At 33.2% G+C, this 25,769-nt stretch overlaps 1 protein-coding gene across 1 annotated transcript in view; it reads left to right on the forward strand.

Moving 5' to 3' along the window:
• Positions 1-1,009: 1,009 nt before the first annotated feature.
• dysf (dysfusion) overlaps positions 1,010-25,769 on the forward strand; it is a 165,279-nt gene continuing 140,519 nt past the window's right edge. The window contains exon 1 of the mRNA XM_065346415.1: positions 1,010-1,474. Within this exon, the coding sequence (XP_065202487.1) occupies positions 1,428-1,474 (47 nt within the window). The 5' untranslated portion in view covers positions 1,010-1,427. The remainder of the gene's footprint in view (positions 1,475-25,769) is intronic.

Below are 25,769 nucleotides of genomic sequence, written 5' to 3' on the forward strand. Positions count from 1 at the left end.
CAAGTCTTCAAGACTAATAGGAAGTTGTCACCGTAAGTTATTTCAGTTCTTCTATCTAATTTCAAAGTTCGATTTGTGGAAATTTCCAAATTTCGATCCATATTCCATGTACACAATCGTAGATAATGATTCGATGTAAGTTCTTTCAGTTCGTCACCATGGAACCTGAAATAGAAGGAGAATGATGGCTGATGGCTGGAGACCTTCTCATTCGTCCCTTTTCAGATCGATTTCATGAGGTGTCTCCTTTACTTCCTCACAATAAATCAGCCAAGTCGAATGTTCGTGTTGATAATATTACTATAGTGTTTCTGATTACATTCGATCGTAGTATATGCTGTATGGAATTCACACATTGCGTTCTTCGATCATCTCGATTAAAGTAAATGAAAACAGTTTTATATTTAAATAAGATCAATCCGAATGATTTTCACCTTGTCATTCGTAGAGTTATCGTTGATTTTAAATACTATAACAACAATACTCAAGATTTCAAAGCGTTATTCGTTATTTCTCATTTTCAAAAGTTAATCGGTCAAAAATAGTGTAGGTTTTCCATTTTTTGTTTTTTGTTTTGTTTCTTGATTCCAACACTTATCAATGTACAATCTTCGATATTGTACCAACGCTCTATACGTATTTTCCGAACTGAATTAGGTAATCAGCTAGTTTCCAAAGTACCTAATTCACTAAAGATCAGCATTACAAATTTTTCCTACAGATAAGATCTCACCAAATTAAACATTTTTTTCCATCCAAAAGACGCGTACATTACAATTAAAAATTATTAAACCGGTTTTACATTAGAAATACCTTTTACTCGGCTGCAATATTATTTATCGCTTTATTTTGAACGATATGCCGAATTTGTTTACGCTACAGATTTTGTACCGCGATTAAAATACCGAGACGGAATAAATTTATTTCCGACCAATGATGGAATAGTTGGTAACTCGTACGCCGACCAATCAGCGTAGACGTAGACCCGGAGGATCTACTGCTCCTCTATGATCTGTTGCTGGTCTTGTTCTGAGTACTTGCTGTGTAAGAATAGCGGGTGGATTTATGTTTCATGGATCGTTGATTCCGTATTAGACGTCTCGAATATCGGTCGCGATTTTTTTAAAAGTTTATTATTACTTCGTTCGTTTTGATTTTTTTCGCTTTTTTATATTATATTATTTTTTGTAATTTTTTTTTCTTTGGTCGTAAAATGAACATTCGTCGATTTTTTGAAATAACCTAAGTTATCGTTATAATTTATATTATCGGTGGTTCTTGATTCGTTTTCGTTGTTTTATCGACTTGTGATTTTGTTCTGTTTTATTGTTTTTTAAATTCAGTTCGTACTGTTATTCTGGTTGCGTTTTCGTTAGTTTATTGTTGTTCGATTTATTGGAAGTTCCCAGTTTTTAACAAACTGTTCAATGATGAATAACAACAGGCCGTCTACCAGTCATAACATGTTTACCAGGTTTGATTTTTTTTTGAGTTGTTCAATTTTGTGTTGTAGACTTTTTTTTTGCTGAGCAAAGGCTCCAGAAGGTTAGGGCTCGTGGTGTTTGGAGAATGAATACCTGTTTTGTATTTGGTTTCAAAATTGCTGAAGTTTTGATATTTTTATTGTAATAAGTAGAAGTATTTAAAATGTTCTTACATTCTGACAAGTGGAAATCTCATCTAAAAAATATTTTCTCAGTTTCTAATTAAGTACTTACTATGTATGTACTTACAGTGAATATGAATGCAATTAATTGCGAGCAATTCCGTGTGAATGCTCGATCGGAATGAAAAAGGACGTATTCGCCGAAATGATAAGAAAGATAGTGTTATCAGTTACCTACGAGTATAATCACGATAGTATGATCAGTGTTTGTTTTATCGCTTCAACATCGTAATTCACTATTTTCCCAAAAATATTTTCAAATTACATGTAGGTATTAAATGCTGTTTTTGTCATTTACCGTGTAAATGCTCTTTTATCTGAGCATGATCGGTTATAAGTTTTTGAATCAAATGCCTACTTATCGTGTGTCGGTAGAGGTGCCTCACCTACAATCAATTATTTCCATTCCGATAACTTTCAATTTAAATTTACATTAGGTAATGTGGTTCCAATTTTTCTTGAGATGATTTCTGACCAATTTACTCAAGTGTGAGGAGATGAGAGCGCTTCATTAATAATTATGGCATTTTGATACCCAAATCCTTTGAGTAAAAACTGATAAATTGAATTTTTTTAAAGAATTCGCGAGTAAGTTTTTTTAAAGATGTTAAAAAGTTTCTTGAATTGGACAATGTTGTGATTGCGATAGTTTTTATTTCTAAAAAATGATAAGTAGGTACCTACATGCTACATGCATAGGGAATGAAAAGAAATATATTACCTAAGTATGAAAAAAACAACTTACTGTATAGTTACTCTCAAGAATAATTCGTATATAGAACTGTAATAAATAATGATGCATTTTTTTTATAATTATTTAGTTAGTATTTTTTGTACCTTTGAGAATGTTCGCTGTTGAAATTTGCCTTTATTACCTATATTATTTTTCTCGTGAGTTTCCCATTTTAAATTTGCATGTTCCCGTGTTCTAATACTTGATTGGTTTTCATTTTGTTCTTGGTTTTGAATTGTTGCTTTTTCAGATCTCACCTCTCCTTTCCCTCTCAAGAGAGCTGTTTCAAATTTGAGGTAATTAAACTGTTAGTAGGTAATTTTTGAAAATTTTACTTTTTGAAGTACAGTTTTTTGAAAAATTAGTGATCAGATCACAGCTTGATAATTTTAATTAACTCGTACCTAATTAGAATTTTTTAGTCAGAAAAAATTTACAAAATTCCAAAATAACTGTAAAATTTTGTGCACCAATGCTCTAATACAAGAATAAGTTAGAAAATGGAACAAAAATACTGTTGCTAAAAATTGCTCTATATAAATAATTATTAACGTTTGGAATACATATACCGAATTACATAACAGAAGCAAGTGATGCATGAAAATTGTTGAAATATTGTAAAGTTGATGTAAACTCAATTATTAGAAACATTGTGAAAACATCTTAAAATATGTTGAAATAATTATAAACGCATAAAAAAAGGGGTTGAAATAAAAAAAATTTTAATGAAAAACGTTCGTAAATTTTTTCAAATCTTGTAAAAGTAAAGCAATTGTGTTTGATTTCAAAAACTCAACCTTAGGTGCGTAAATCTTGACAACTTTTGATATAACTTAGTCGCTCAAGTAACTTTTTGCAAAAATTCAATACCTATCTATCATAAACAGAATTGACTAAGAACACGATTTTTCATTTTTCAACTCCGAATGAGCTTCTCCTTAACTTTGGAATAAGAATCTAATGTTCTTTCGTTTTGAGTGGATTTATATAGAATTTAAAAAAAATGTCATATCAACTTTCAGAATAGTTCTAAGTATTTCTTCATTTTTTAGAATCTTATTAAACCTTATGATTTGTTTTGAAAATTCTATTCTATTTTATTTTACAAAATGTAATCCCTCTGTTGGCCGGATTTTGTCGTTTCAGTTGGAATTTTCAAATAAAAATGAAAAATTTTCTTACTTATGCAGAGAAATAATGAAAATGAAAAAACGTTTTATTGTAGGTACCGGTACCTATAAACATTTTTAGATGAAAATGTTGTTTTAAAAATTATTTTGTAATATTGAATAAGGATTTTCAAACCAATCAAATAACACTTTTTTAAAATAAGTATCTCAAATAAAAATTGAATTGAAACCAATGATTTGGAATTTCTAAAATCCAGTACCAACCATTTACCCTGAAATGTTTACCTAAAATTTTCAAATCAAGGAACAAGTAGAAGTTGTAGAATTTTTTGTAAGTTTCAACAGAATTGACACCATAACAAGTTGAGTATTCAATCAGAAGGCTTGTCACGAAAAACTGTTCTAAAAATGTGCGTCTTTTCAAAATTTCAAGAGAAAAATGCATTTGTGTCGTACTTGTAGATGAAGGTTTTCGGTGTTTTGTGTGAAAAAAGCCTTCTCCTCTTTCGCTCCGTCCAAAAAAAGAACTGTGGGAATTGAAAAACAAAATTTTAAATTCAACCTTCAAAAACCGTAGTTAACATCGGAGATAGAGAAAGAAGAATGTCAGAAACTCAAAATCGACTTTGCAATCCAGTATCATAAGAAAATTGAAAACAAATAATGAAAAAATAAAGACGTGTCAATATTTGAGGTATAGTTTTTAAAAATCCCGGGTTGAAAATTGAAGACAATTTTATTCTACCTATTTTTCAGATTTCAGCATTTAAAAAAAAAATGAGAAATTTGAATTTTTCCCCAAAAATTTGCAAATTGTACTAACACTGCAGAAGTAAATTAATTCTTTGAAAACTAATTTATCATTTTTAAGAAATTTGTATATTCTTTTTTTGTATCTCATTTTTCATTCTAATACTTGAACCGGATTAACTTTTTAAACATTTTACTCAAAGGTGTCCACGCGTGAGTTAATGTAGATATTTCGCAGTATTTCAATTTTGTTTCAGTGTTTTTGTGATTTTGCTCTCGATTAACATTGCCACAGGTATGCCATATTTCTTTCAAATCGAAAATAAAAGCATTAAGTATGGGATGAAATAGTACGAAATTCTCTCGTTAAATTTCAATTCGGACATTTCCGAATTGAATACCTACCTATATTGCCAACTAAAAAAACTTTAGCTGATGCATACTGTACGGAAATGCCTCAAAATCAATTTCGACCCTCTCTCTGATTCCTCTTATCGCATGGATTTTTTAAAAAATAACCGAACCCGGGCATATTTTTCTCATTGCTGGTTGAAAAGGTTCCTACATCTCTAGAACTGATCAGAATGTTTTCCACTTCTCGATTTCTTCGAGGTCTCAGGTCTCCCGTTCCCTTTATAGAAAACTATGATTGATTCGTTTTTCAATATTCAGAACCTTTTCATATTTCCACAACTATATCGCAAAATTTCCCTATTTTCATTTTTTTTTTTTTTTTTTTTTTTTTTGAAGTGATCTCCCTGTAATAGGTACCTATATTTTGTATTAGTCTAAATATTTAGGGTGTCTACCGGCACGAAATTGGCACGAAAGCACGAAAAAGGCAAGAATTTGACCTAGGTACCTACCTAATCTACCTACCTCGAAAGCATGGGAATAGTACCTATAAAATTTATTCAGAAAACACAAAAATTTCTAAAAAAAAAAGTGGCGTTATTGTCAATTGAAACCGACGTTATTTTCAATTTTTGTTCAATTTCCTCAGTTCTGTACCTACTTCTTGAATAATTATAACTTTTCGAAAGCTTTTGCCCTCGCTTCGCTCGGGCTACTTTTCTCTTTTTTTTCAGATTACATATAATATTCTAGAAAACTACATCCTTCGAATCTGAAAAATTCAAGTCTGTACAACAGAACTTTAACAATCAACTGTAGAAATCTAAAAATTTTTTGCAAATTGAACAGTTGGTTGCTAGAATTGTAAAATACTGATGTGAAAATTCCTCCAAAATTGTGAATTTTCCCAAACTTTTTGTCATATTTTTAGGCCACTTTGCTTTTTTTCAAATTTTCTGAAAATTAATTGTTCAAAAACAATGGAATTGATTTTACAAAATATTGAGTAAGGAAAGAAATGAAAATTTTGCATACCTATCATTGCACCGATTTTTTTTTTTAATTCAAAAAATTATTCCAAAAATCACAAAAAATTTGGATTTTGGATTTCAATGAGTGTACGAACCTTGTTAGAGGTTGCGTGAATTTTTTTGATAATTTTCTAGTTCTTTTGAATAAAATGATGGGAAGGGCAGGTAGAAGATATGAATCTTGAAATCTTATGTACTTTCAATGGAAAAAAATATCCAAGAAATCTTTCATGTATTTAAAAAAATTTGGGCACACCCTAAAGACTTGAATGTTTTTGGGGGGGAGGGGGTTTGACGTTGTACGAAATTTCATGTTGGAAGTACGAAAGAGGCACGAGAAAAGCTCGAATTTGGCTTTCTGTATTTTGGTAGACACTCTGATATTGTATAATATCGTATGTAGATGTGCGATTTATGGAACACCGCATAGAGACCGATGAGTGAGTAGCCCTACACGAGTCGAGTACCTACTACCTTTACTCCTCGGTAGATACGCTTACACACATAGAATAGAGAAGGTGAAAGATAATGGCTACCTGCCAAAGCGATCGGTATCGAAACATTTGAAAAGGAAATATTCCGCCCTTATAATAAGAACAATTCGCAATTCTCACTTCGCATTTACATTAATTATAAAGAAACATTAATACTATTAAATGGTATGTATGTGTGGCTATGGCTATGTGGCTTCTTCTCCAGTCCTCTCAGTTTCATGTATGTGGTGTACGTAAACGTATACGTACATGTACATGTACTCTAAGTACACTCGGACACAATGACATGGCTCACACAACAACTTAGGTGCCTCTATATGCATGCATAAGTATTGTGTGAGCCTGCATTACAGTCACATGTTTTATGTTGCACATATATGGTGTACGGTAAGTAGGTGGTCCTTCTTAATAGCATGTTTACTATGAGCTTGATGCGGTGGTACAATATGATTGTGCCATGCAGTGTATTTCTACTGTATACGTAACACGTACTCTACGTACGTACGTTACGGACATTATGCGGCAAATATTCGTTGGTATACGTAGTGTAGTACACAGATACCATTACCTTGATAGTGTCACTTAAAAAAGCACTTGTAATCTAGTCGCCATTCATAAATTCTGCCACGAAGTGTAAAAAAAAAGATAGGTACGTACGCGAGAAAAACGGAAGTTAATTGGAGGGGTTTCGCGCCCATCTTGGAATAATTTTTTCACCAGATCGATGTGATCGATAAAAGCTATAAATTTTATCGATTAGAAAGTCTGGTCGTCTTTTGTCCCATACCGCCTGTGAAGTTGAGTGGGATTGGGCGGGAAAAAAAAGGCTGAAAAAAGCTTCGAACAAGCTCACTTTTGCTGTATGTACTACGTACCAACGCGGAGACTTGAACGCTGGAGTATGATTAATTCGAAATCGCGTAACTTCGGGGTCGCCTCGCGTCCGTCCTATGCAGTTACTCGTACACTATACGTTTTGTGTACAAAGATTCCCACACTTTTTATGTTTCATTTATTCGACCTAGTTTTTTATTTTATTTTATTATGTAATTTTTTTTCTTTTTTCGTTTTCAAGGAGGTATCGCTGCGTTGTAAGGGGAGATGAAGGTACATCTACATACATATGCAACCGTATAGTGGGTGTAGTACGTATAGGTGCAATAAGTCGACTATATGCGTATATAGCTCGCAGTAATTTGAATTCGTTTCCATATAATAAACCAGATATTGGAATTTAAAAACGAATACCGAATAGAGTACCATGCATACTGATCTATTAACGAAAATATTCAAATTAGTGTGCTCAGTGTATGTTGGTGATTTTAACGTGAAAATATTTGTATGGTAATTTGTTATGTACGATGATCGGTTCCATTTTAGTTTATCTGCTTGTTGGTTGTTGTTTTTTTTTTTTTTTACCTTGTCGTTGTTCGGATAAACGGATACCTTAAAGATTGGTTTTTTATTTCAACTTACCCCTGGTATAGGTAGTACTCGCCGTTGTATTGTCCCATGGTTTTTGTGGTATCAATTAGTAGAGTACCTGTAGTAGATTATCCGGACAGCGCGCAGCGGACACTGTTCGACGAAATGTGATCGGTAGCTTATCTTGATCGTGCTAGTTCACGTGTATGAAATCAATTAGCTTGTTTAGGGTGAAGATAAAAGTGGCATTTAGAGATGTAGGTATTTTCGAGAGATGGGTTCATTTTGCCCGAAAGATTAGGATAGGTGGTGAGGAATGAGGGGGGGTGTGTTCGGATAATGACCCGATGTCATGGGATGAGTGTCACTGTAAGTGTTGATTATGCTGTGTAAATACCAGTACTGTCGTGGAGAGCTTTTTGAGCGGGGATTTCCCAAAGTCTTAGATAATTATGTAGGAAGTATTTTTTTAAAGAAATGTTTCGAACATTGACACCTTTTTAAAAAAAATGAAGAGTGATATTCCAAAACTTGCTTTGTCCATTTTCATAACTTTTCAGGAGAGAGGAAAAACAGTTTCCCTTTAAACGGGTAAATTGGCTTTTTAGGCGAGTTTAGCACTTTATTTGGGTGAATTTATGATGTAGGAGTGTAGGTATACATTTCATCCACTAAATACTGCTGAAAAAATTTCAATAAAAATGGACAAAACGCGTTTTGGAACGTTATTTTTTTTTTAATTTTTATTGAATTGGCTATTTAGGTAAGTTTAACACCTCATTTTGGTAGGTTGATGATGTAGGAATGTGAGTTAATACTTCATCTACCAGGTACCACTGAAAACCCAACTTTGATAAAAATGGACAAAGCGAGTTTTGGAATATCACTCTTCAAATGTGTGTTTTTTTTTTTTTTTTTTTTTTTTTTTTTTTAAATGAGTTCCGTTTTTTTTTTAGCTGAGGCATTTTCATTCCGGCCGTTCTCTTCAACTAATGATTATTCACATCAGTTTGATGAAATGTTTGCAAAATAATGATCTGGAAGGCGTTGAAAGTGGAGAAAAATGAAAAATTATGATTTAAAAATACCTACTGTTGATTAAAATGAACCATGTTTGGTTATTTTCAATCGAATACCCGGTTGAATTTTTGGTCTTGGAAAGTTTTCTTCTCTTCAATTGCGACTTATATTATAAATTGAAATGGTATGACAAAATTACAAGTATGATAAAAAAAATTTTAAATGGGGTTTTTTATGTAAATTTGATTTAGGGATGACCAAAAAAAGTATATACGCCAAAATTTTTCTGAAGAAAATTTGTGGAGTTGAAGGATTGTAAGATGAATAGGTAATCATTTTCATCAAAAAGTTGAATTTTTTGAGCCAAAAATAGAATGTGACTGATTTTGCTAAAATTTTGCAATATCTACCTACTCAGTTTCTTTGGCAATAAAATGTCCCTATTATCATTCGTTATCTTTTTTTTTTTTTTTTGTGAAATCTCTTAAATGTGTTTTGAAACCCGAAAATTGAGATGTTACAAATTATTCTTTTAATAGAAGCTGTGTTTGCTGTTCTGAGAAATAATCTGCTCGCTCTTTTTTTACGATTTTCATTTTTCCTGACGGGGAAGTACAAAAAAATAGCTCTTGGAAAAAATGAGATCATGACATGACCGACAAATTTCTTCTAGAAGTAGCAAACCACTACGAAAAGAACAAACAAGACTAGTAATTGACTGAAAAAATCTATACCTAATTTATTCTTGCAACTGAAAAATTATTGAAATACCTCTTTTTGCCTATTGAATTATAGAATTATTTTGCTACCAAAATTCGCCCTCGCAACGCAAGTCATGAATATTACGTAGCTTCATCATTTTATTAAGAAAATCGGGGAAAGAGGGGGAGGGCTGGATTTTCTCGTGCTACGAGCTTTTTTGACATTACCTCAGATACGTATTATCATCTATGTACCTATTATAAAATAAAATTTGTGTAAGTTGAGTTTAGATCATACACGAATTAAGAAATTTTCAGAATATATTCTTTTGCTCTTGAAGAAAATTTGAAAAATTTGCTCTTGTTCAAGTATTCTTTCTTTTTTTTGAATAAAATTATTGTACCTTGGTAAATTTTCAAAATTCCAGTCCATGCATTATATTTTTTTCAATGTGTTTCATTCCAACATGAACTCGATTGTTTTTTTTTTCAGTCGAGTTTTCTACATTTTATCCCCTCTTTTTTTGCTTCCCAGCGAGTAATTGATTTCAACATTTTTTAAAAATTTATTTGATATTTTATGTCGAAATGTCGAAATGTCGAGATAGTCCTGTAAAAGTCCTACATTTGGCTTTAAAATTCTGTATTTTTTATATTAAAAGTCTCTTGAAAACTAATATTATCTTTTGCTAATTTGGTAGTTAAACCTAAAACACCCCCTCCCAATTATACACGTTTTGCCAACGGAGGGGGGAGAGAATGAGGACGTCTAAAAAATGTTGTCAAAACATAAAAGTGTATTTTTTTGAAAGAGATGAGGAGAGTAAAATCTGAAAAACACAGGTTCCGTAAAAATTTTGAAAAACTGCTACCAAGTTCTGCTTTTCGAAATTCATAGAGATTAATCGTGCTTGAAAAAATTGGAGTTGATTATGTACCTACTAGGTACCTACCTACATATATACTTGTAGATGATAAGATGAACAAAAAAGTGTTCGAAAATTCATCCTCAAAATCGAAATTTGGTTTAAGAATTTGGAAGGCTTTTTATTAGGTATACGAAAATTAACGAAAATGGATAGCTGAAAATTTGAATTTGTAATTTGTTTTTTTCTTCTAGGTTTTATCTAATTCGAAGGGCAAATCGAAATTTTGAGTTCAGTTTTTCTGCATATCACTTTCCCATCTAAATCTTTTGAAAGAAAAAAACTCGAGGATTTTGCAATACCCGATTTCGAACCTACAGATAGCACAGAATGAATGTAAAAAGTCAAAAAGTTGAAAAAAAATCTCGCGTTACTATGTTGTATAATGAAATTCCGAGTAATTATAGGTTACACAGAGCTATCCTTTCGGTCAAGAAAAAAATAAGAGAAAAAAACTATTCATAATTAGTAGGTTTATCAACTAAAACGTATCAAAAATTAACATTCTAGTTAATTTGTTTAGGGTAAAAAAAAACTTCACAGTGTTGAGGATGTTACCGCACGATGACGCATATATGAACACATATAACCTTACGGCTTTAAACTGCAATTCGACGATTATGGACGATAAGTATAATGTATTTTAAATGACTTCCAAAGCTGTCAAGAAAATATGAGTTGGCCTATGGTCAATGTAAACCTATCACTAAGAAATAAGTATACTTATGCGAGTATTTATGGGAGTAAATACTTCGTAATTTTCCCTAATTTTTTTTACCGAAATAATCTTTGCGTTTGGAAGAAGAACGAGAATTAGACTAGGTAGGTAGTAGGTAGGTAGGTAGGTACATTGTGTCAAATTCAAGCTCGAGTGAGTGACTGAAAAGAGACGCAATGAATAAGTATACCTAATACGTGCTCATCGGTGCTCTTTTTTTCATGGCACGAGCATCGATGATACCGAAATAATTAATATTCTTAGCTTTAATCTGGTTGTCGAAAAAGAAAAAAAAAGTATCATTTAGTTGTAATTTTTCATATAATTTTAATTTTATTATATTTATAAAAGTATTGTTTTTAGCTGATATTTTACAACAGTCACGATCTCTATTAAACGAATCGTGATGTTGAATATTGTTTGGATTTATTATTATAAAGTGTGAATCGCCTTCTTCGAACAATAAGTAATTATTTGGCACACGACTGGCTAAACTGTTCGGCGGTAAAATCATCGTGAGAATTGTTTACCATCGTATACAATAGGGTATTAATATTGTATGAAAATACATCGGCACCGCACCGCGTATTTTTACATTTAAAAGTCGAACCTATCGTCTTTCGAATCCGCATTTTAATTATTTTGTTGCCGACCAGACGGATTGATTGTTATTGTTTTTTTTTTTCGATGTTCGACCAAAAAAAAGAACCTTTGTCGCGTTGAAACAGTAGCTAGTGCGTAGTAGACATAAGTACGAGCAAATTTATTTTCCTCAGGTGTCTTCTCGTGAGTAAAGTTGGTGATTAAAAAGATTGATGGTTGGAGGGGAGAGGAATGACCTGTAAATGATAATAAAACGCGTATAGTTATATTAAAGAAGCACGGTAGCTGCTAAGACTTACGTATTTATACGAACTAGACTCGACTCATTATTTTATTACACCTCGAGATAGACTTTTTTCCCCTTTCAATTATCCAATCAGATCTGCTGAGATTTAGTTGGAAGAACCTGCAGGTAAATGCTATAAAAACGACGACGTATCTACTTACACGTGGTGTGAACGAGGTATTGGGGTGACGAGCATCTAGGAGGACGATGAGCCCATGATGTTCCGGAAAGAATAACTCGACGTTTTATAGAACTGGAACTGGATTGCAAGAGATAGGATAAAAAATCGAAAATGCTACGCGAGTGCCTACGAAAGTGTATTGAAATTGAGAAAAAAATGATTAATGGCTTGACATATAGAGTTTATTGGAATTTTTACGATTAGATTGTAAAAGAAATGTGGCAAGTGAAAGATTTTGTTGTTAAGTTTTACAGAGTTTTATTCGATTTCTGTTTTTCCCATATTGATTGGAGATATGGATAAAGATTGAAAAATCATAGCTTCAATTTAATGAAAAATGTTACTTATAGCGCAATTTTTTGCGAAAAGGGTCGGAGTTACTCAAAAGGTTCATTCTTCGGTATTTTATTCGTACTTGGTACCCAACAGAACATCTGATGTAACTGTAAGATTAAATGAGCGTTTCTGTCTACAGGATTACCTGAATTGAATTTAGAAGTGTGAAAAATTTGCTCCAATTCTCTGAAATTTCAACAAAACATTTAACACATATTTCGTCAATTATCAACTTCCAGTTTTTTTAGTTTTCTTGTAAAATTATTGTTATTGTAATTTTATTCATTTTTCATTCCGTGCTTATTAAATTTCTAATTGAATTTTTCTGTTTTATTTCAGGTGAGTACCATTTTTCATTTTGGGAGAAATAAATTTTGTATCGGATTTCGAGAATGAGTAGGTAAGTCATTCCATGATTTATAAAAGAATATCTCGCTGCGAAGGTAGTGTGAATTTTTTGTGTAAATATCTTTTGAACGATGCAAAAGTATACGGAAATATTTTCAAAATTTCATTAAAAAGCAAAGTTCTGCAAAATTTAGATTCGTCTAGGACACATGAAACATACATATCTTGCAGTTTAGTTAGAAAATAGTCTCAGCTTGGGATCTCTATTTTGAGAATAGCCAACTTCTCAATTACCTCGATCTCGTTTTTTTGATCTCATGCCATTTTTACTGCAATTTTATTTTTTTGGATTGTGATGAAAAATGGAGAACTGAAAGGATTTCATGGAAAATTGAGCTTTTGCGCTAAAAAATAGTCCAATTTTAGCCTTTTGAACTTTTAATTACTAATTTCGAATTATTTATCTATTCTCGTTGAGATCGCACTAACAGATTTGCTCGAAGTTCAAACAATCTTGAAATATGAACCCTCAAGTTCAGTTTTTTTTTAGTTCTGTGAAAAATGATAATAGCGTGAGAAGTACGAGACTTTTGGAGTTGGTGAAATTAAATTTAAAAAATCGGTAATTAATTACCCACCTAAAATAATTTTGGATCCTTGCTTTTTTTGTGTAGATTGTCGTTTTTACTTACAAGGGAACCTCTTGAGGTGTCACACTCCGATTTGAACGGGACCAAGATTTTTGGAAAGAGCACAGTCTAAAACCCCCAAAACCAAATTTTCAGCTGCCCAAGTTCATTTTTCGGTTTTTGGCGAATTTTTGAAAATTCAAAATTGACTGTTTTTGGCGATTTATGCTTTTTTTAAAAAAAAGTACGTACTTGATCAATAAAAATAGTCAAAATAAGTCCCAAAACTAATAATAATTACCCAAATCCAAATTTCACCATTTCCAGCCATTATGGAGCCTCCAGCGCGATTTTTCAATTTCCCCAGAATTTTGAATTTGCTCCAGAAGGCGTGAACATGAAGTTGGGCAGCTAAAAATCGGGTTGTATGTTACACTCGACCTGTTTAACGAGTTTATCCACATTTGAGCCGATTTTGAGAGTGACACCTCAAAAGAGGCTTTTTGACCAACTTTTTTCAAAATTAAAAAATCAAAAAAATCAAAATTTTCCCGTTTGTGTGGAAATTTTTGAAATTCACGCGAATCGCTGTATTTTGTCCAAAACTAACCCCCCAAATCCAAATTTCACAATTTCCAGCCATTCTGGAGCCTCCAGCGCAATTTTTCAATTTCTCCAGAATTTTGAATTTGCTCCAGAAGGCGTGAATATGCAGTTGGGCAGCTAAAAATCGAGTTGTGTATTATACTCGACCTGTTTTATGAGTTTATCTACATTTGAGCCGATTTTGGGAGTGACACCTCAAGAGGTACCTTTATTAGGTATAAAATATTAGAACGATCAACTGCAGTGTTTGGTAGGCCTGCCGATTACGTATTTTTGAAAACATTAGTCAATCCTATTATCGCGAAATCAAAAAACAAAATCGATCGATCGAAGACATCGACTTTTGATGAAAAAAAATTAATTTCGATCAATTTTTCTGAAGCAAAAACAAAGACAATTTAAAGAGTTCGATCAGAGATCACAGCCGTTGAAAATCAGAAAATTAATTGATCGAGAAAACAGATTCTCAAAAATTAGCTTTTTGAGAAGAAGAACTACATTGTTTGTCAAATAATAATAAAGATGGAACGAAACAATACAAAAAACAAATGGAAATTTCTAACAAATGACCGATGAAAGAAATTGATGTTTGGCGTTCGATCAATCAATTGGCGATCATGGATGATTTTTGGGATTTCTGATCCAGACGTATATTTTTGAGGTTAAAATTAATTTTTCATTTTGAACATAATCGATCATTAATATGGGATCAAAGATGGCAAATAAATCAATTTTTGGGGGTTTATTAATCAATTTTTTTTATCCTGATTCATTTTTGAGATCTAGTTGAAGCTTTCAACGTGCTACAATCAAAGAGTTGGCTAAAAATGAAAGTACCTATAACGATGGCGTCTCAAAATACCTTTTTTTGCGTCTGTCTTCTTAACCTGAATCAAGTTTCTTTGAGCTTCAACAATACAAAGCTACATTTTCTGAAAAAAACTCGTTCGTTCTTCGAAAACTCGATTATCAGGTCGCAGGCATTTCAAGTTCGCACATTTTTCTTTGGAAAATTTTCAACTCAAAATAAGTCCCTTCGTTGTAATTCAAGTTCAATTTCTTCATTCTTTTTTTGGACTCGCGGACTCACTCTCATTTACTTGAAGCTTTCTTCCCTTTCAGTGGCCATCTCCCGAGTGCTGCGACGCTCGTTGATGGATTTTCCACTTCTCGTACACGTATTGCACTCGTCGACTCATGCCAATTTCGCGTTTCAACGGTAAGTTCATCAAACGTCAAGTGCACGATGGCCTTAGAACTATCGCACGGCGTTAATATAGGCAGGAGTATAGAATACCGATAATCAGGCAGGCGTAGGAGAGACGGTAATAGCGTTAGCGTTGCACTTGCATCTCTCGATTCTCGAGAGACGAAGCGCATTGTAAAATATCACTTAATTATCGTTTCGAGAGTAAAAAGAATAATTATAATGAATACGCGGTGCGACGGCGACGGACGGATGAACGGCCGACGTACCTTAATACCCATAAACTCGAATAGTGCTTTTTTTTGTTGCCCAGGGACGATGTGTTCAGCCAATACTACATAAATGCGCATTGCGCGGAAACATGCGAAATTGCATGCCACAAAAGGTTGTAAGTACTGTTCTCTTGGCCTCCGGTCGACGTCTAATTGCACAATATCACCTCATTTAAATGATCATTGCACTCGTACCAGAGGATAATTTGTTGCTGGCCGAGTAAAAATAGGCCTATGGTCGTTTACTCCCTTCGAACAATACCGCCTCGTTGACGTATCATTATGCTGTAAATCTGCACTTCTCGCAAAGACAGACGGAGAAAGAAAGAGCTCATTTTAATACGAAATATTCCGCAATCTCATCCCTCTCCCGCTCTTAGGGCTTCGTTCCATCTTCCATGTGTGTTTTCTTTCTCATTCGTATTATGCACTAGCCAGGCAGGTTTGAAAGTTTCTCATATTAAATGTCGTTTTCGTAGAGCGTCGCGTAATTCTATATATTTTTGTACTTACTCTTTGTAATTTTACTCTATTGGTAAGTATCCATCGTATGCGTATAATATGTATAAAGTAAGCAAGTGGAATCCGCACCTCGCGTATTTTCTACCTCGAAGGCGTAATTAATTCGTCGTCGTGGAAACTCCAAACAGTTCTCAAGTCGATTCTACGTATTTCCATGTAATAGAGTTGTTACCAAAGTCCATCGCGCCTGAGTTATACGGTTTTTTTCTACATAGGAAGGTAGGTTTACGTACTACACTTTGAACGTCCATCCATCCATCCTTCCATCCGTCTGTCCGTCCGTCCGTCCGTCGTGATTAGAAACGTTAAACTGGAAATTAATTAAAATAATTTACTAATTGAACGTTTCCAATTATTAATAACATACTCTAAACGAGACTTGGCGTCTATTAAAAATGAATTAATTAATATACCTACGAAATTAGCCAACTTGGCTTACTCATCGCGCATGATCCGCATTAATAAGTACCCAGTCTCACCAATTTTCCCATTTCTCTCGTAATCCCCACCGATTTTCGTACTTTGCCGTAAAATCGAAAGAAATAAAAACGGGCCTCTCGCGTTGAAAAATTATATAATTTTATCAATATGCAATATTTTTTCATATATACGTGGACTCGATCCGGTGAGAGTGTAGATAGAATAATTGAAATTTACGCCGAGTAGGCGTAAATCAAAGACGAATTTCTATACATGGAGTATAAACTTACATCTATGGACGTATATGGAACGAGTTTTTTTTTTTCAACTCTTTTTATAAAGTTAATTTCTTCTCGTTGTATCTTTCTCTTATCCGCATATGCGTTAATTTCATCTACCGTGTGTAATTGAATTTCGATCGAGGTTTTTCGTTCACATATGACGAGTTTATCGTTCTTTGCTGATTGCTTTGAGGTTTTTAGTGGTGTTTTTTTTCCGCCGACAGACCGTTATGTGTGTAGTTTTTCTGCGAAGTTACAGCGTTATTGCGCGAAATTGAAAAAAATGGTCGTGGTATCATTCGATTTTTTTTTCGGAAGTTGCTATAAGATGTTAGGAATCGTTAGCTATGCTAAAAAATTTGAGAATTGTGGTTAATTTGTCATAAGAACGAAATTGATGGACTTGTAAATGTGACAAGCTCGTGTAAGAAGTAGTCTATAAATTTTGTAAGTGTATAGTTTACAAAATTAGACGCAAACAATGAACGAAATAAGGTATCTTAATTTGTTACAACAGGCTAACATGTACATATTTGATCTGAAAATGTGCGTGCCAAAACATGTTGGAAGGCCACTTTTGTTGAGTCATTTTCAAAAACTAAAATACACCCTCGAAAATCATCAAATAGCCAATAGTTTGCAGTCGTCTGGGGAAAATGATGAAGTTCGAAGTTAGTTTGTATCTGTATATATTGGACAAAAACATTCGTTCGTGAATTTTTTAAGATTTCGAGCTAAAATCTTTGAATTTGGAAATGAAAAGTAAACCTCAAGTGTGACTGGATTTCATATTTCTATTCCAAACTGATTTTTCAGTTTGTTTTTTTGTTTTTGTATTAAGAGAGTAGCAAGGGTTAAGGAAAATGAGAACAGCTGAAATAATTTTTCAATTTTTGAATGTATGTGTACCTGCGTTATCAAAAAGTTTCCAAATGATTTCACATGTTTTTTGCTGCACAGAACGGTCTGTTGAAAAAGTTACAAAAAATAATTTAATCAAGTCGAGTTTTTTCTAATAAAGCCTCCTAAGAAAGAAATCACCGGAAATTTTGTGCTTTACAAATTTGTTCACCTTAATTTCTATCGCAATACTTTCGATTTTTGTTGTGAAAAAACGTTGAAGAATTTCACATTTTTCACTGCTAAAAATCGATTTTGAAGAATGAAAATGTATTGACGAGAGAGGTATCTTAACTGACAGAAACATTTAAAAAGCACGTGAAAATGCGCCGTTATAGTCCAAAAAAGAAAAAAGTAGGTACTGAATTTCATTTTTCAAGTTTTAACAATTTGAACGATTTTCTATTTTTCTTTTTAAACTGGCAGAAATTTTTTTGACAAATTAATTGAAAAAATACGTAAATTTATACTATTTAGGTAGTCCAGATTCCAGGTGATAAATTTAATTTTTCGACTTCTGAAGAATTTTTAAAAAATCAAATTGTAGATTTTCTGTAGGAAAAAACAGAATTTGGTTCACATCTTACTCGTATTCTCAACCTCCCAAGGCATTTGGTGTGGTTTCAAACTGTTCTGGAGTCTTCAGCGGATTTTTGAATTTTCTAGTTTTTTAGAAACATCCATAAAAAGGTTAAAATGAAATTCAGCACCATCATGTAAACTGGGATTTGCTATCTTTATGCCTATTTTGATTTAGTCCCAAATTTTTAAACTTTGTTTCTGGGGTTCAAATCCAAAATTCTTTCCAGTGATTAAATATTGTAATTTGTACATTTATATTTCCGGGGGAAAAAATGAAAAATTTCTTGTTCACTGTCGAAAGCTGAAATTTTTCATCTGTAGCCTAAATTGAGATGAAAAGAAGCGCCAAGATTGTTTAATTCTAGGTTTCAAAAGCTAAATTCAATTTTGATCCAAAACACCGCGATGTTCCAGAACGACTTGAAACAACCTTAATCGATCTTGGAAGGGGAGGGTAATTATAATTCATTGTCAGTTTTATCAAATTCTGATTTTAAAAAAAATCGAAAGTGGTCTGATTTTGATCTTTTATGATATACTTACGAGTTACGAGTAATTTGTACATATTATTTCAATAATATTCGCATCTTTTTTTTATTTCTTTTTTTTTTTTAATATCGATGTCATTGGCCCACGTAAAACTATACGAGTACCCGCATAAAATGAAAAATCTCATCGGAAGGGTTATTTAAATTATGCAAAAATTACGAAAAATATTGAAAAAATTGAGAATTCATGTTCACATCATTATGTAATTTAAAAATCGATATACGTTTAGAGTTTTGATTTTTTTTCACATAAATACAAAGTTGATTTAATGTTTTGATGATGAATTATTATTTCGATTTATAAATCCTTTCAGTATCAGATAGCAGTTAGAAGTTGTTGATCATGATCATCGTCACATCGTCAATTGAGATGATTTTTGTCTTCGCTTAAATATTGTTAACTAAAACGGTGACCAATGCATCACACTCAGTTCTTCTGCCTAAATTGACAATTGCCTCTTTACTGATGAATCCGTCAATGAAAATGATGATTGGCTTATAACAGTCATAAGTTATAACCTTGCTGCAGAATACGCAACGTCTACCAGAAATCCAGGTTTTGCCGTAAATAAGTATAGTATTATGTTCGTGAAAATAAAATTACCAAAATTCCGAGTATTATACCTACGTATTTTCAAATTAACGCAAAAACTTAAAAAAATGCACAAAACACGATTCCATTCTGAGATAATTCTTTGAACTCGTGGAATGTACATAGTATGTATTTTATTCTTATGTAAATATGCACTCGTGAATTATTATGTGTAAGTACGAGTACTTCTAGTCAAGGACTATGAAATGCAAAAGTGCCAAAAAAAGATATACGTCAAGATTTGATTCAAAATTACTTTTAAATTGGTAATATAATTATTATGTAGCTACAACTTCTCCTTCCTTGCTGCTGAAGTACCTGAAATGACCTTTGAATATTTCGATATAGGTCATCGAGTGTGTAGGTATTTTGGATTTGGTAAGATAGAAGCATGCTTTTAAAATTGAGATAAGTACTTCGAAATTTTTTATTTAGGTACTGTTTACGACGTACTGGTAAGTTATCGACTACTGCGGATGTCATTGAAATTTGCACCATTTCCTCTCTTATTTTTAGCAATTATTTTCCCATAAAAGTTTGAAAAAGCTCCTAAAGCACAAAGTAGGTACAGATCAAAAATGCGAAATGAATTGGAAAAATGTAATTATTAAATTTTCATAGGTACCTACCTATTGTAGGTAGGAATTGTATATGATCCATAGATATGGGTTTTGGGTATATCCCACCTACCTGGAACCTGGAACCTACTGATTAGTCCCTTGATCCCCTTCTGCGGAGGTACAAGTATACGTAAATTGTCCGTATTCATCACATTAAGCAACACATCATTAAGGAAAGAGCCAAATTGAACGATAAATTAGTGCTTAATATACATACACAGGCCTACTGTACGTGTGGTAAATAGATATTTGTCTTTTACGTATACCCAAGTTTTGTTTTCACAATGTAGATTAACCAATAAGAATGATAAATGTTCGATAAAGTCAACGTCGTGTAGAGAAACCAGTCCAACGCTTCTAACACGATAATTATATCAAATATAATGGCCGGTGACTTTTCGGGTATATAAATTACGTATCATTCGGGTATATAAGGAGGCGTGGAGGTTTGAAATTAATTTTAAATACGTGTAATTTACGTTCGTTTTTTCCTTCCTATCTCTATAGGTTAAACACGTAGTATTATAGGTATACGCGGTTATTATAACGCGAAAGAATTATAGCTCGCGTATTAGATGTATGAAGATATTTAGTATAAAATACGATTATTCATTATACGACGAAATTAATTATTCGTGAAAAATCACTTTTCTTTGGGACTCGATTTATAAAAAAATTGGACCGGGTCCAGCAAAGACGAAAAATTGCCACGAAAACGTTGATTTTTTTCGGGTACTTGGGACACCCTATGTTGAGAGTTATTTATCGCACCAGACACCGGTTTAATATGGTTGTAAAACAACATGAGGTCTGTTGCCTCTGCCTGATTCGTATGTAAAATGAAAATGTTAATGAAAATTGATTTTTTCGACTGGTTTACACGCGCTCGCGTATGTTTTTACCTGGAACCAAAGGTGGAGGTGGATGCTGTTCAGTGTTCCTGTTCCCGCATATCAAACAGACGTGTTGACATTTTAAGAAATAATTCGACGATGGTGTCGATACGATCGACTTTCTTCGACCATCAATTAGTATCGAGCAGGACATGGTTCTTGGTTTTTTTTATTCGTTCGATTGAAATGTCCATTTCGTGTCGTCGCGACGACCGACGTTGGCAGTAAGCTGAGAGAGAGTATTTTCTAAATCTTTTAAGCTGCGACGTTAAAGGTGAAAATTTTCCGTCAAGTTGAAATGAAGTCGTTGTTGGGTTTATCACATCAACTTCGTTTGTAAAAGAAGTTCGATTCGCTGGACATTGAAATTGAGAACATACTGGCGTGTTATCCGTTTAAACACGGTAGATACAGATTTGTATTAATGCCTATTCGACTGACACCGTTTGGTTAGTTTTTTCTATTTTTTTTTTTTTGGTATTTATCGCGATGTCCAAGTGAGCGAGTGACTTTCGCGATGTCTTTCCTGTTAAAAGACGAGATGAAGATGTCATCTTGAAATAAGATGTTAAAGGTTTGAATTATCTTGCGAAGTATTCGAATGTGAAGTCGGAAGCTTCGTGTTATTTAAATATTCACATTGGATATAGGTACATTGATGGCTATTATACTTATCGTCATTATGTAAATATTTTGTATATTCTGTGTTTTTTTTCTTTCTGTTTCTACGTTTGTAGGTGTCGTGTTACTCGTGGTGATTATTTCGAGATATGAGATTCTTGGAAAAAGTACTTTTGAAAAATATTTTTTAAAAAGTCAATAAACGTACTTCGACGTAACCAAATTGAAATGTCCTTAAATTTTGTGAAAGTTTTGACTCTGATGGGGAAAGGAACTCAAAAATGTCCTTTTATGTATTTGCTCGATTTCCATTTGATTAAAATTCACTCGCAGGGTGTCTAACTAGTCCTGCTAATCAATCCCGCAAGTCTTGCTTCTTTTTGTACTGCATGTTATATCAAAAGTCCTGTGTTTTTCCAATCGAAATTAAAGTTTCTTGAAAAAATGCATTGCAAAATTCTCAATTTGCTCATTTGCTTTTCCAAATTTGAAATTTCTTAGCTTTTCAGAATTTCCCATTTCGCAAATGAAAAATTGCAAAAATGTTCTTAAAATTTTCTGCCCTTTGCCTTACCTGGGAAAAACCACATTCCCTTTCTCTGTTATGAATAATTTTCAAATCGAAAAAGCAATTCAATGAAAAAGTGTCCTCAAAACATAGCTTTGATGGTCTAAGTCAGAAGGTTCTAAAGAATACTTAATGCAATAATCCTTTCCCTCTTTTGAAAATAATTTTAATTTATTTTTCAAAACAAATATCCACGTTGAAAAAGTGTTATATAAATTTCACTAGAAACGCTCAATTTTTTTTTGGAAAATTGGAGAAACCAAAAACAAAAGTGGCAAAAGTATTTTCAACAGCCCCCCCCCCCAAAAAAAAAATTGAGAATATCCGAGAACATCAGAAAAGTGAAATATTCACGTGTAAAATTTTGCCCCCCACCCCCAAAGAGAAAGTAAAGGTTTTTTTAATCTCCTCCTCGAAAAAAGTCCTAGAATATCCGAAGACTTTGAAAAAGTGAAAAACTGACGTGTTGTAAATTTTTACTCCCCCCTCCAAATCATCTGAAAGACAGAAGAGCATCATCGGGCATTAATGCATGCTACATTTTAAATTTAGGTACTAGTGGAGAAAAGTATACGTAGGACTAGGACCCAACTTGAAAACAGATGTGAACTTCATAGTTGAACAACATAAATGTACAGAATTTGTGATCTGATCAAGAATTTGTCGTTAACAAATTTTCCATTTTTTATTGAATATCTATTCTTATGATTTGAAAGATTAACAATTTTTCCATCTGAAAATTGGCACCACTGGATTCCAAAATACTTCCCAAGCTACTAAAACTATATATATATTTTGTTTGTTTTGCCTAATTAATGCGAAGTAGTAGAGACGAAAAAATTTTCAAAATACTACGAATTTACACAAAAACGAGCGATTTGCAAATTTTCAACCGCTCAGCAGAATCCTAAAGGGGGCCTTTAATTTTGATGGCAATGGTCTAGATCGATGTAGAATCTCAAATACCATCTTTAAAAACCATTTTTTCCAAAACAGATTAGGTTGGGGCTAGAGCGACGAAATTTCGATTTTTTCGAAAATGCCCTCTCTTTGAGAACTTATATCTCCCCTCAGAGGACTTCTCTGGAGCTGAAATGTTTCCCGAGCAATTTCTAATTCAAAGATGAAGGTTTTCATTTAATTTTGTCAAAATCCACCAACATTTTTTTCCCTGTAATCCTTTCTACTATACGTGAATATCACATTATTTTCACTCATTTCTTTGGCTCCTTGAACGATAGAGTCATCTCGTTCAACGCCACTAGTCCACCACCACAGCATAATAACTCGGCGCATAATGAGCCGGATAACATCGATATTTGTATAGCTGTGTAGTGTGTATGTTGTATTCTATTCATTTTGCATGGATCGATTGCAAATTGAATAGCGTTCACCAAGTCTGAATTAACTTATCGAGAGCGCATTCTTCGACGAAAGCCAGATGCGCTATTCAGGCGCGAAGTGTGAACCGCGAATCGCAAGCTGACACGGCGCGAGCAGCCCATGTGTAAAAAACTATGAGAATTTAATTACAAGGCAATTTGCCCTAAAGTCTGACTAGATTAATCTTTCAAAATATACGCGCGTATCTCATCCATACACCATACATTATATACTGTACTCGTACGTTGATTCTAGCCGCTATCCTGTGTATAGCCAACTGATACACACTTGATAACTCCATTAAGATTTATTACAAATTATACAATAAATGTCAAATTTTTAAATAAAGATGCGAAGCGGCACGCCGCGTATGTGAGACGCGCGTGGGATATACATTTTGGCGGAATTGTTCAAAAGCTTAGATGGCGGCTGAGTGATTTAGAAAGGAAAAAAACTGGTTTACTTTTGCCCACTCTTGTATATACAAATTAAAATTGAGAACTTGATACGAACTCGATAATATTTATGAAGTTAATAAAATTAAAAACCAGTTGGTTTCTATGAAGAAGTAAATGTAGCGTATACCGCGATGAAGCTATAATATGACAAAAATCTAAAATAAATGTCGAATTCGCGATCGTTCAGAGTTGTATATGAGACATTTTTATGGTGTGTTTTGTACTTAATCAATATTTATTTTGTTTTATACAGTTTCATTTTATTTAATTGAATCCTCTGTTCAAACGTATTGTGCGGTATTTTATCCTTCTTCTATATAACACGCGAATTATTTTATGGAACATTAATCATCCTGTAATTTCGTCGTTTCGGATGACGTTATCTGAATGACGAGGCATTTTATTGGTCTACCACAATGTGCATTCAACGTCGTCAGCGTATGTACTGTACCGCGATGTTGAGATTTTTATTCAAATTGTTCAATGGGAAATTAATGATTTTTTTCGTCCTTTTTTTCCCATCCAAATTCCTCTCCTATTCGGCAGTCATTAATTAAATATTTCGAAGCTGCGAGTGATTACTTCTGAAAAGCTCGAGTTGAATAATTGTAAGAATTGGAAGGGATGTTGTATGCCTTCTTACTGAAATAATGAGTGGTGGTTTTGAAGGGTGTGTTATATTTTTCTGGGTTCAAGTACCTACCTGATTGGAAAATTGATGGAAAATTGCGGTGGCTTTTGAATGCAGTCAGTAGCAGGATAGTAAAATGGTGGAGTGATTGTACAGCAAGTTGAGAACTTCGAGTATCTGGAATGTTAATTGGCATACTTATGAAAGAGAGGCCGCAGCTCAGAATAAAAGTAGTAAGTTCTCAAGAGTCAGCGTGTTGAAAAATTAGGTAACTCATTCCTTCGAGAAAAACGCAAGAGAAACTGCAGCAGAAATACGGTTTGAAAAAATTTTGAACAGCCTCCCTCCCCCACACAAGAAATATATCCATTCTAAAATTGGAGAACATATATTTTTAAATACTCGTAGAATGTCAAGCAAGGGGTGGGTTCACCGGAAAGCGAAGAATTACTTTTTGAAAAACTGAAGCCAAGGCAGACTGATGAAAAAAATGATAAATATATCGTCAAACGATCCACCTCTTCCCCGCCTGTCCTATCAGGCCAACTTTCCTCCAATTGAAAAAAATTGTGTATCAAAATTTAAATGTTGAATCGAAAATGTTTGTCAAAACCGGAGCTTTTTCTTTCTGGTCGAAGTTTTGTGACTTTCTCTATTGTTGAATGCGAATTGAAATCGTTGAACTCCTATTAAAACCGATGTGAATTTTTTTGAACTAGACAAAGCTATATCAAAAGAACAAGTGCATTTTTCAATTTTTGGTCAATTTTTGAGAATCTTTGGGCCAAAAATGGGGAAAAATCTAAATTTCACTAAATTAACCTGGCGAGCTGAAATTTTGTATGAGGCCTATTTTTAACCCTCCGAATCGATTGGAAACAATTTTGAACTAATTTGAGCAGTTCTGGAGGCTCCAGAAAAATTTTTGAACTTTGAGATTACCGCACAAAATTTTACTTGGAAAGCTAAAATTTACTTTTTACTCTGAAATCAACATGGTCAATTGGAAGTGGTTTCAAGCTGTTTTGGCGTTTTCAGCCATGTTTTGGAAGTTCCAAATTGAAAACTGTTCATATGAACTTTCGATTGGACAATTGATGCAGTGTTATCGGTCAAGTGGACCACTAACAAGCACCAATCGCACTTGTATGTCTTTAAGTTGAATTTGATAGATCTTACGAGTGTAGGTACAGTTGTTTTTTCCTCCAAAAACTGATACTTCCAAAAAGTTGCTAAAAGTTCCAGAATAGTTCAAAACCATTTCCAAGTCGACTCAGCGTATCAAAAATAGGACATGAACTGACTTTTAGATAATTTAGTTAAATTTGACGGGT

Source organism: Planococcus citri, chromosome 1 (assembly GCF_950023065.1).
Source record: "Planococcus citri chromosome 1, ihPlaCitr1.1, whole genome shotgun sequence".
Taxonomy (NCBI): domain Eukaryota; kingdom Metazoa; phylum Arthropoda; class Insecta; order Hemiptera; family Pseudococcidae; genus Planococcus; species Planococcus citri.